The sequence below is a fragment of the Elephantulus edwardii genome, unplaced genomic scaffold (genome assembly GCF_000299155.1).
Source record: "Elephantulus edwardii isolate Elephantulus edwardi_28Jun2011 unplaced genomic scaffold, EleEdw1.0 scaffold00081, whole genome shotgun sequence".
Taxonomy (NCBI): Eukaryota; Metazoa; Chordata; class Mammalia; order Macroscelidea; family Macroscelididae; genus Elephantulus; species Elephantulus edwardii.
Window position 1 is genome coordinate 13,903,307 of NW_006399831.1, and position 12,380 is coordinate 13,915,686.

Here is a 12,380-nt window from a genome sequence, read left to right on the forward strand (position 1 = left end):
TGCGGTTGGCGCAGGATAGAGCAGGGTTTAGAGCTGTTGTGCATAGGGTCGCTAGGAGTCGGGAACGACTCGATGGCACATAACAACAACAACATAACAAACCATGGCAACAACTGAGAAGAATGGGAATCTCAAAACACTTAATTGTGCTCATGTGAAACCAGAAAAACTCAGGAGGTTGTTGTCCAATCAAAACAAAGGACACTATATGGTTTTAAATCAGGAAAGGTATGTTTTAGGGTTGCATCCTCTCTCTATACCTATTGTATCTGCATGCTGGACTCTATGCAGAAAAATGTGGTATCAGAATCAGAGTAAGACTCATCAAAACCCTGTGTTTTACAGATTACTCAACTTTGCTAGTGGAAAGTGAGAACTTGAAGCACTTGTTGCAGAAGATGAAAGCCTTCAATATGGATTAGCCTTCAACATTTAAAAAATGAAAATTATCACCAATGGATGAACAGGCAACATCATAATTGCTTGAGTAAAGACTGAATTCAACTGTCAACAAATTTATCTTACTTAGATCCACAATCAACATCCTTGACAGCAGAAGTCAGGAGATCAGGAGATGTAGCTCACTGGAAAGTCTGCAATCAGAGTTGTTGTTGATTGCGCCTTTGAGTTGAGCACAACTCATAGATCTCTCCAAATTACTGAGGAGCAACAATGTCAGTTTGAGGACATAGGTGGCCCAATTCAGACCATGGTCCTTCCAATCACTTCCTATGTGTCTAAGAGATAGACAATGAATAAGGATAATGGAAGAATTAATGTCTTTTGAGTTGTGGTGTTGGAGAGAAGTACTGAATATCCCATGGAATGTCAAAAGAACTAATGTATGTCTTGGAAAAAATGCAGGCAGAACGCTCTTTGAAAGCTTTCAATCAGCTTTTAACAAAGCTTTACCTCACATACTTAAGGGATGCTATTAGGAGAGGCTATTTTTTGGAGATAAAAAGCATGCCTGAAAAGGCAGTGTTGGCTGAAAAAGGAAGAGTCTCAACAAGATGTAGTAACACAATATTTGCAATGAGCTTGAGTATGTGAGAGATGATGAGGATGGCACAGGATAGGCCAGGATTCAGAACTGTTGTTCATATGGTCACTATGAGTCATACCTGACTCGCTAACAACATCATCAACATATCCTCCAAATATTTAACTGATACGCTTTCTAACTACATGGAACTTTTTGTAACATTTTATCCTGATGAGTTAAGACTATGAATTTTCCTTGGGTGCACTTTTAATCTTTCCCTTTATAGCTTTGTTAGTCTCTAATATATCAATAATGTATGATCTTTAAACCACTCAGGTAGTTGTTCTATTTTATAATTATTAAATCAGATTTATTTGTAGAGTAACTTTCTTTTCAGCTTATGTCCAAAAACATTATACAGTTATGTTAATCCCTTCTACTAACTGACAGCATTCACTTATATACAATTATTAACAGTTAAATTTCAGGGTTAAACTATCACGGAATACGTACAAACTTTCCAAAGGCAATTTCTACTAGCTGCTGAGAAAATAAAAACTGAGTAGGAAAAAAAAAAAGCATATTATAAAAAATTTTTGGAAAAAATCTAGGTCACTGAACACACAGATTTTCTTAGATTAACAAGGAGATCAAAGTACAAATGTTTATCATTATCTGCCATCAAGTAATGTTGCTATGTGCCACTCCATGACTCGTGACTTATAGCAACCCGATGTACAATAGCTCTGAACCCTGCTCTATCTCGTGCCAACCTCCTTGTCTCTGACACACCTACCCTCATTACTCTAGTCACTCAGTCAATCCATCTCATCAAAGGTCTTCCTCTCTTGTGCTGTCCCTCCACCTTCCCAAGCATGATGTCCCTCTCCAAGGACTGGTCCCATCTTACAACATGTCCAAAGTATGTCAGACGAAGCTTTAAAATCCTGGCCTCCAAGGAGCAGCCTGATTTCACGCTTTCCAGGTCGAACCTGTTTGTTCTCTCTAAAGCCCATAGTCTATTCTATACTCTGCCAGCATGACAACTCAAAGGCATCAATTCTTCTATCATTTTTCGTCAGTACCCATTTAAGTAGAATGCCCATATAGCTAAAAAAACCTTTATCCAGGTGCCAAAATATACTCTGTTGTTTTTATGTGCCTTTGAGTCGCCTGCGACGCAGAGAGATTCTATGTACAGCGGCTCTGAATTCTGCCCTGGCCTGAGCCAGTCTCACTAATTCCAACACATCAACTACCACTGCCCCAGTTACTGTATCAATCCATCTTATCCTGAGTGTCCCTCCACCCATCTAAGCATAATGTTCTTCTCTAAGGACAGGTCTCTCCTGTCTACATGCCCAAAGTTTATAAGGCAGACCTTCAAAGTTTATAAGGCAGACCTTCAAAATCCTCGTCTCCAAGAAGAAACTTGGTTTCACCCTCTCTAAGACAGATCTATTTGTTTTCTTGGCAGTCCATGATTATGTTCAAGACTCTTCTCTAGCACCCCAACTCGAGGGAATTGCTTCTTTGTGGATAATCTCCTCCATGCAATTAACTTGCCTCTGAATGCCCACCAGAGGGTCAGCTGGGGTCAGTTCTGACTTCAATGGCATACAACAATACTTATTTTACGTATTATAAATTAGTATGCCTCAAATGTTTTATATAGTTATTTGAGTTCTTAAATATTCCTGAATATAAAAAATTTTCATGATGATTTAGATCATTCATTCTATAAAATATTAACCATGTGATAGTATATTTGTGATTACTAGTTACCTTTTGTCACTTCTACCTCCATGCCACACTTATTAAAATCTTTTTATGCCTTTTTGACTACTGTGAACAACCTTCCTCACATTATTGCTTCTAATCTTTTATGGGCTGAAAGCAATAAATTAATTTTAAGAAGTGTGTATTTTAAATAAGGCCTTTTCCAAGGGTTTAGTCGAAATATTCAAAGTCTGTCCCTGCCTAAGCCAAGTTTTTAATTAATTAATTCTAGAGGACCTCATGCACTTGCTGCGGAGGGTCAAGGACTGCAGCCTTCAGTATGGACTGAGGCTCAATGTCAAGAAGACAAAAGATTCTCACCACTGGACCAATTGGCAGCATCAGGATGGATGGCGAAGAGATTGAGATTGTTCACAGCTTCAGTTTGCTCGGCTCCACAGTCAACACTCTTGGCACCAGCAGTCAGGAAATCAAACAGCGTATCGCAATGGGAAAGTCTGCTGTTAGGGACCTCTCTAAAGTACTCAGGAACAACGGTGTCTCTCTGGAGACTAAGGTGTGCCTGATACAGCCCATGGTCTTTGCAATCGCTTGTTATGCATCAGAGAGTTGGACAATGACTAGCGAGGACAGAAGGAGAGTTGATGCCTTTGAGCTGTGGTGCTGGAGAAGAGTACTGAATGTACCCTGGACTGCCAGGACAACAAACAGATTGATCTTGGAGAGGATTAAACCAAGATGCTCCTTGGAGGCAAGGATTCTGGGGCTTCGTCTGACATACTTTGGACATGTTGCCAGGAGGGACGGGTCCTTGGAGAGGGACATCATGCTTGGGAGGGTGGAGGGACAGCGCAGGAGGGGAAGACCCTCTATGAGATGGATTGATTCAGTGACTAGGGTAATCGGGATGGGTGTGTCAGAGGCAATGCGGTTGGCACAGGATAGAGCAGGGTTTAGGGCTGTTGTGCATAGGGTCGCTATGAGTCACAAACGACTTGGAGGCACATAACAACAACAACAAAAAAATTTTACTTTCTCAGACCTAAACATCAAAGTTTGCTTTTCCTTTTTCAGTTTGAGAAAGGAATAATGGAAAATCTTTGTCTCAATAAGATTTCTCCTTCTCAACCTGCCAGCCCACATTTATTTGTAAGATCTGGAAAATAAGAGAGTAACCACTAAGAATCGTCCTAAGAAATTCAGTAGAAAACTATCCATATATTTTTTCTCTTAGATGAACTCATTTATTTGACACTTTAAATTGAAAAAACATATGCATAAAACTACTATATCACCTCACCCCAGTCAGAATAGCAAAATTTAACAGAATAGCAAGCAACAAATGCTGGTGAGGTTGTGGAGAAACTAGAACCCTTATTCACTGTTGGTGGGAGTGTAAAATGGTATAACCACTGTGGAAGGCAGTACGGCGCTTTCTCAAAAATTTGCAAATAAAGATACCATTTGACCCAGCAATTCCACTGCTGGGAATATACCCCAAAGAGACCATAACTGACATCCAACCAGATATATGCACACCCATGTTTACTGCGGCTTTGTTCACAATAGCAAGGAGTTGGAAACAACTTAAGTGCCCATCAACAAACGAGTGGATAGAGAAGCCGTGGTATATTCACACAACAGAATACTACACTACACTGAAAAGCAAGGAACTCATGCAATATTATTCAAAATGGGTGACTCTGGAGGACATTATGCTGAGTGAAGTATCTCAGTCACAAAAGGACAAATACTGCATGGTGCCACAGTTGTAAAACCTGACTGACAATGGGGTTGGGGGGAAGACTGAAACAGATGGGTTCAATAATGTATACTGCACTGAAACAAATAAGGGAGAAAACTGTTTAAAAGGGATATGTGATTAGTTATTTTTGTCATGAAAGGAGTCTAGAGCGAAGGCTGCTTAGTGGAGTGGACCTGGGGGAGGGTTTGTAAAACAAAGAAATAATTTTTCTTTTACTTTTCCAAGAGGGTAGTGTACTAGAGGGGAGGGTTGGGAGGGGCGAAAAGTGCAACAGTAAATGATGGAAACCCAAAGTCTCTGTAAATTTTCACTGAAATTAACAACAAATTTTTTTAAAAGCACTCAACAACATAGAAAAATTAACAAATTAAAAAAAATATGCAAATGCATAAAACGGTCTCTCTTTGGAGATGAAGGTGCGCCTGATACAGGCTACGGTCTTTGCAATCACTTGTTATGCATCAGAGAGCTGGACAATGACTAGGGAGGACAGAAGAATTGATGCCTTTGAGCTGTGGTGGAGAAGAGTATTGAATGTACCACGGACTGCCAAGAAAACAGAGATTCATCCGATAGAAGGCTAAACCAGGCTACTCCTTGGAGGCAAAGATTCTGGGGCTTCGTCTGACATACTTTGGACATGTTGCAAGGAAAGACAGGTCTTTGGAGAGGGACATCATGCTGGGTAGAGTAGAGGGACAGCGGAGGAGGGGGAGGTGGACTGATTCAGTGACTGGGGTAATCGGGATGGGTGTGTCATAGGCAATGCGATTGGCACAGGATAGAGCAGGGTTTAGGGCTGTTGTACATAGGGTCGCTATGAGTCGCAAACGACTCGACGGCACATAACAACAACAACAACTTAAAATTATCATAGCAATGGTCAAACATAATGAATTTGGAATAAATTCAAGGATTTAAGGCAATAAAACCCTATACAGAAAAAATTCAGGCTTCCAACTTCACTGAATCCGGTACTACATATGCATCTTTATAATCTCCTGGTTCTTCAAAGACTTTCTCACTTTCTAATAATTGTTGAAGATTGGTATATGCACCTTCCCATCTGAGACTCTTGCAAGATCTGTGCCTACTTTATAACAACATAATTTTCACCATCTTCAGCTTTCATTTTTTTCAACCTTTTCTTCTTATTGTTTAGATTCTTTTTTATACATCCCTTTATCTTTGATTAATCACCTGACTACGCCAGTTTTGACCTTAATCTGCCTTATCCGAGAGAACTGCCCATTGTTTGTCGAGTGTCACAGGAAGAAGGGGCAGAAAGAAGAGGATATTCATGTATTTTTGGCACTATGTGTCTTCACTGTGAAGCTCCACTGTTTAAGATCAGGCCAAAGTCTGTAACTATACTTGGGCAGGGGCATCAAAAAGCATCAGTACTACAATCATCAGAGGAAAGGTCACTAATGGAAGGCTTTAGGAAATCATCTGCATGGATTCCATGTCTGTGTTCATCTCGTTCTCCTGTCTGGCATGTACTTTTCATTTTGTCACTTGGTCATCTGCCTCAATCTCAAGTACCACCCCTACATAGTAACGTCTTATCTGACCGAAAGCCTTTTCACCTCTAGAAAAATTAGTACTTTGTACCACCTACTACTGACATTTCATTCATCTTTCTATCACTGCACAAATCAGACTAGGATGTAAGTTGCTTACCCTTTCTCCTCCTTTATTATACTACTAAAAAGCAAACATCTATCTCATTTTTAAAATCTCACAACTAAGAGTTCTACAGTGAATCTTTTCTGAGTGGATGGAGTTCAAATAGGTTTCATATGTAGCAAGTCTTTTACAATTCTGAGTAGAAAATGAGACAAATACTTCCTATGATGACAAAACCTCACTAACATAAAATCCAAATGGAGATAGGGAACAAAAACAGACCGAAATCAACTAAAAGTTACTATTTATTATTATTTGGGACCAGTTATTTTCTTAAATAGTACAGAAAGGGACTAGTGCAATAACAAAGAAAGATGATAACTGATTTAAGAGTAGGTTAGGTGCCTAAGTTCTACTTGCTCTACAGTAATTTTCAAGACAAAGCTCTGGAAAAGCTTTGTGAGTTTCCTTAGCTGCTTAATAGAAAAGTCCTTTACTATCATCTCCAGAAGGCAGCTTAATAAAATTCACTTCTAACCAAGACAGACAACAAACTATAAAGAAACACAGGTAAGTAGGATATAAGAAAATTTCATGTATAATAAGGTGCCAAATCCAGAGACTTACCGGCAACACACCTCACATGGGTCCACCCAGAGAGTGAGCTCCTTGGGCAAGCCCAGGTCACTGTACAAGATGCAGCTGTTCTCACAAGCTTTCAGGACATCAGGATCAACTCTCTGAAATTTATTGACACGAATGCATCTACAAAAAAGGAGGGTTATATTAATGGCTTTAACTAAATTTCAACTACAAACTTCTATTAGTATTTGTCAATAAACTACAGGTGGGGGATGGACCACAGAAGACTACCCAGGGGAGCACTAATGACCTAGTGATAAGAAGCTACGCTGCAATCCCCAAGGCAAGTGGTTTGAATTCACCATCTGCTCCATGGAAAAAGGATGGACAATCTCCTCCCATGTTATTTACAGTTTTTTAAAACCCACTGGCAGTTCAGCTGTGGGTTGGTTCTTACTTGACAGCAAACAACAGTAAGACTAACCAGTCCAGTGTAGGAAGCACCTATGTAAGCTCACACAATTCACTAGAACTGACTCTCCCTTAGTTTCCAAACCTCATCTGTACATTAAATCAATACAAAGTTTGAAGGTCGAATAGCATTATACAGAACTATAAAGATAAAATTTTTCTATGCCATGTTTCTGTACAACAAAATTTCTAAAGAAATACGTTAAGTGTTTTAAGTATCTAAAAATTCTTATGGAGATATTTGGATCTGACATTATCCTGCTTCTGTACAACAAAATTTCTAAAGAAATACGTTAAGTGTTTTAAGTATCTAAAAATTCTTATGGAGATATTTGGATCTGACATTATCCTGCTTGTATGTATACTCAAGATAATAAAGTATTGAGAAAGATGTCTTTTATTTAGAATTCTTCATTCCACATTATTTAAGACTAAAATATAAACTTGAAGCATTATTGATTCTACTCATTTAACTTCTCAGTTACCCAAGGATTTTCATTATGAAAAACATTTGTAAAGGCAAAGAAGAAAACCTCTTCCTAATATTAACAAAACAACAAACAGGAAATACCACATCTGCCTAGCCTAGGGAGCTTTAGTGGCATAGTGGTAAGAAGCTGTGTTGCTATTCCAAAGGTACACAGTTCCAATCCAATTGCTCTGTGGGAGAGAGATGGAAAATCTCCTCCCATGCACTTTACTGTCTCTGAAAACCTGCTGGAGGGTTGGCTCCAAAACTCGTCAGCAAGCAACCATGGCTACCACCACCTAACAGAATGATGCGTTCCAGGATCTAAAGTGTATGTCATGTAACAAGCCTTGTAGAATTTTCATTTAATGGGAAGATTCTTGTGATTCCTATAGCTATCAAAGTCCAACAGAGTTATTTTTAAAAATTTCTTTTTGTTAAAGTTCCTCCCTTCATCCCTTTCCTAACTCCACTAACCATTCAAAATTCATTCCATCTGTATGTAAACCTTTGCTTTGCTTTTCATACTGACAGTTTTCTATCATAATAGGGAGCTCTGGTGGCCTAGTGGATAGGGAGCTACAAAGTTAACACAAAGATGGTGCCACTCTGGCTGTTAGCATCCAGCAGTGGCTATGAGGTATAAAGATGGAAAATCTCCTGTGCAATTAATTTACAGCCTCAAAAACTTGCTATAGGGTCAACTATGAGTCGATTCCAACTCAGAAGCAATGAATATGGTTATAACTGTCCTTTGTGACTGATTTATGCCACTATGCATATTTGTTCTTGTTTACTCCAACAATCTAGGTTTTAGTACTAGAAAATCTGGCACTTATTTACAAGATGAACTCAGATAATTCAATTTGCCTCTTCCTTAGACTAAAAGCTGTGAAATACAGAAAACAGAAATGACAAACAGCAATTACAGCTTAAGATAAAATGGTCTCTGAATGAAGTAATGTGGTTATTTAAAAAGTATTCTCAAATGCTAAATTATTTTATTAGTTGGTTTCAATTTTCATAAACAATATTATTCTTAAATGCTAACAAGAAATACTTCTAAATAAGTTTAGCTATAAGATGATTTTCTTAGTACATGTGTCAACACTCTAATTCTCAAAATTGTCATGTGACAATTTCCTTGAAAGAAAAAAAAGGTAGAAGATTTAATTAAGCAACTTCCTTAACATGATACAAGTAGTAAAGGGTAGATCCAAGGTTTGAATACAGACACCTGAATGCAAAATTCTTGTTATTAGACAGTATTATAGAATCATCTACAAATGCAGTAAATTCTGAATGGAATAATATTCTTATGTTGTTGTTATGTGCCTGCGAGTCGCTTGCGACTCATAGCGACCCTATGTACATACAACAGCCCTAAACTCTGCTCTGGAAAAATACTATTTGGTTCTTTTTATAAAATGGTCCTATGTTGTAGAGTATAATGCTATACATGAAGAATCCAAAGTCCCATGAGCTATAGAACCAAAATTAGCTAAGGGTAAGGTGACATATGTAAGGAGTATTCCTTTTTGTTCTCAATAATGAGGGTGATGTTCAACAAGAAGCTTTAAAAATATATATGAAAACAGATGCTTAAGAGAGACTTCAATAAAATTTGTATATCTTACATAGCTAATGCTGCTTTTTTAAAAAAACCTTTGCACACTGTGACTTATCTATCAACAACAAATTAAGGTTTTAAAAGTTGCATAATGCATAACTCTCATTTTCCTGATGTTGACAGCTTAGTTCTTTCCCATGTTGGCAATTATAAAGTGTAAGAAGCATCCATATTCATACGTGTACTGGCCTGCATTTCTAACTAGAACTGTTTTGGAGACGTAGTGTTCAAAACTATTTTTTTATAGATTATCCTCCATAAACATTTTATGATCATATATTGCAGAACAACCATTTATACATGTTTTGGAACAAATACAAGAAAAGCCACTTCTGGTCTACCTATAGACTATAAAGACTATTACCTCAAATTAGTCCTATATACATTTTTATAAAAGTAACCATCCATCATTAAGTCTAAAAGTTTTCTACTTCAAAGACAGCTTCAAAATGACTCAATAATGATACTTCTGATCATGCGCCAAGTTAACCCAGCTTGACCAACTTTTTTTCAGGTTTTTAGAATTAATGGAAATGAAACTGTACACCATCTGACCTTTCAACATTTACTTGACAAGGTCTTTTTCAGTAATAGTATGGTAGCTTGGCACTTCCAATGTCTTCATTCAATGTCTAATAGATCAATGCATAAAAAAGAGATCAGTTTCTATCTCAATAAAGCTGTTCATGCTGTCAGAAATGTTACGTACAAAATACAGAATCAAAAGAAGATAAAAAAATGTGAGCCTACTTTATATAGAATAGCCACATTTCTAATTTTTCCGTTTTGATTAAAAGAAGGGGGAAATACACTTAATTACCTCCATTCTTCTCTTGTCAACACAATAAAATGAGAAATAAAATATATTTTCAACTCTTAGATTCCGTGATCGTCTAATGCTTTCAGGAGCTCAGGAACTAAAAGGAACTCCTTTATACATCAAAGCACATAGGTACTAATTTCATGGAGGAAACTCTGGGGAAAACAATACACACAAAATAGAAATGTTGTAGTTGTCACCAGTCACAAGTGTTCCACTTTTATTTTTTGTGTGGCCATGTCTAAAAACCAGGCAAAATTTAATAGCTGTATTTAGCAGCAGGACATTCTCAGTCCAGGTTCCCAGTCACATAAATTCTAGAAAGAAAGCATGCCAGAACATGTTATACAGGAGCCTGCTTTTTAAACTGTAAGTGTAACTTATAAAACAGAGTACAAAAGAGAGGTACAAGTGAGAATCATCTTCTCTTTCAGCAATAAGGGAGTTATACTATGGTATACAGAAAGTTCCTAAGAATTTGGTGTCAGTCAGACTTGACACCAAGTCTCAGAGCAAGCACTGATCAATTATGGATTCTAGGTGAGTCCAAATTACCTGTTATTCCTTTAGTATCAGGAACCTAGTATTCTCTCTCTCATTGATGTTGAGTAGGAATCTACTCTGAACTGACCCCTCTAGAAGGCTTTTCGGGGGCTACCAACAGCACGGGAGGAGATTACCCATGTTTCTTATGTGGAGTAACTGGTGAATTTGACAAAGAGGCTCTCTTATCTTTGTATTAGCAGCACAACTCCCATAGACCAAAATACCAGAGCTCCCTCAAACCCAGTATTAGATGTCTAATAATCTTAGTTCTCTTTCTCTATAAAAGATACTTTCTGCCAAACCTCGTAACACATTTTTAGGCACACAAAGAGGATTTCTCTCAATTCTTATCATAACCATTTGTACAGATGATAGTTTTAGGGGTCCTCCAGAATTGTGAAACCTGCAATTATCTCTTAAGAGTCAAACCATAAGCCATAAAAAAAAGATTAAATCATATGATCTCACAGTACAGACAGTGAGACTTCATCAACAAATATCAGTGCTTTGTTTTGCAGATAAAACTCTAACACACATGATCTAGACATCCATTAGTTCTCTAGCTTTGTATCCATTGCGGGGGATTGACTGGCCTGTTCAATCTAACTGTCCTGACTACTCCTTTACCTGTAGGCCTGTCCTTTTGATGGTTTTTCAGGATACCAATGATTTTTATACTTTTCTTGAAGTATTAAAGTCAATTTCTCAGCAAATCTTTCAACTGCCTCTTTTTTCAACTTATCATGTTTTCGAACTAGCCTTGTGAAAAAGAAGACAACAGCAGCAATTTCATTCTTCATCTTATCCTGTAAAGATAAAACAGGTTTTCTTAGAAACACAAAGTATAAAAACTGGAAGAAAAAAAACTCTGCAAAATAGCCTTCCTTTGTAACTTACTCTTGTACTTCCAATTTTATCTTGTGTTTTAATGGTTCATATCTGAAGTAGAAAGGAAGCTTTTTCACCTTTGCCTCTAAGGAGCATGCCTGACTGAGACTATTCCTTGAAAAGGGATATCATGCTTAGAAAGGTAGAAAGTCAGGTAAAGAGAATTAAGACTCAACCAGATGGACTGACACTGATTGTAGCAATGAGTCAGAATGTAGTCAGATATTGTGAGAATGGCAGAAGATAGCATATGGTTTGGATCTACTGTTCACGATCAGTCATAGTCAACTAGACAACACCTAACAATAGCAACAAACTGAAGTAGGGAACAATCACAAATTTATGTTTATATGATTTTTATTATTGTAAGATATTATCTGAGAATGTTATCATTTAGTTTTGTAGAGAAATTCAGTAAAGAGCCACACCAAATTACTCTAGTTGGATAAATTATCACAAATTTCTATAGCTTTTATTAAGCATGCCAACATTTAGCTAAATTGTAGCTTAAGTCTGTGAAATGGTTTTAAAATTTAAAACCAAAATAGGCCATTTTAAGATCCAGTATTACAGAGTAATTCTGAAAAACAGTTTGATAGATCCTAAAATTTTCTTAAGATCTATCTACATCTTAAAGAGAAATGAAAACACATGTCCCACAAAAACTTGTATATGAATGTGTGTAGCTGTCTTTTTTGTAACAGCCAAAAACAAAAGTAATACAAATGTCCATTAACGAATAGAGGAAAAAAAGGAGTACCTTCCACACAATGGCATATTATTCAGTCACAAAAAAAGGAATTGAGTACTGATACAAGTTACAACATAGATGAGCCTTAAAAATAATATGCCAAG

General features: G+C 37.3%; 1 protein-coding gene and 1 pseudogene across 1 annotated transcript in view; both read right to left on the reverse strand.

Moving 5' to 3' along the window:
- The window catches only part of LOC102862285 (protein BTG3-like), a 44,402-nt gene extending 32,960 nt beyond the window's left edge, over positions 1-11,442 (reverse strand). The window contains exons 1-2 of the mRNA XM_006889819.1: positions 11,265-11,442; positions 6,747-6,884 (exon numbers count right to left, since the gene is read on the reverse strand). Of these exons, the coding sequence (XP_006889881.1) occupies positions 6,747-6,884; positions 11,265-11,437 (311 nt within the window). The 5' untranslated portion in view covers positions 11,438-11,442. The remainder of the gene's footprint in view (positions 1-6,746; positions 6,885-11,264) is intronic.
- LOC102864731 lies at positions 5,439-5,888 on the reverse strand (annotated as a pseudogene).
- Positions 11,443-12,380: the final 938 nt, after the last annotated feature.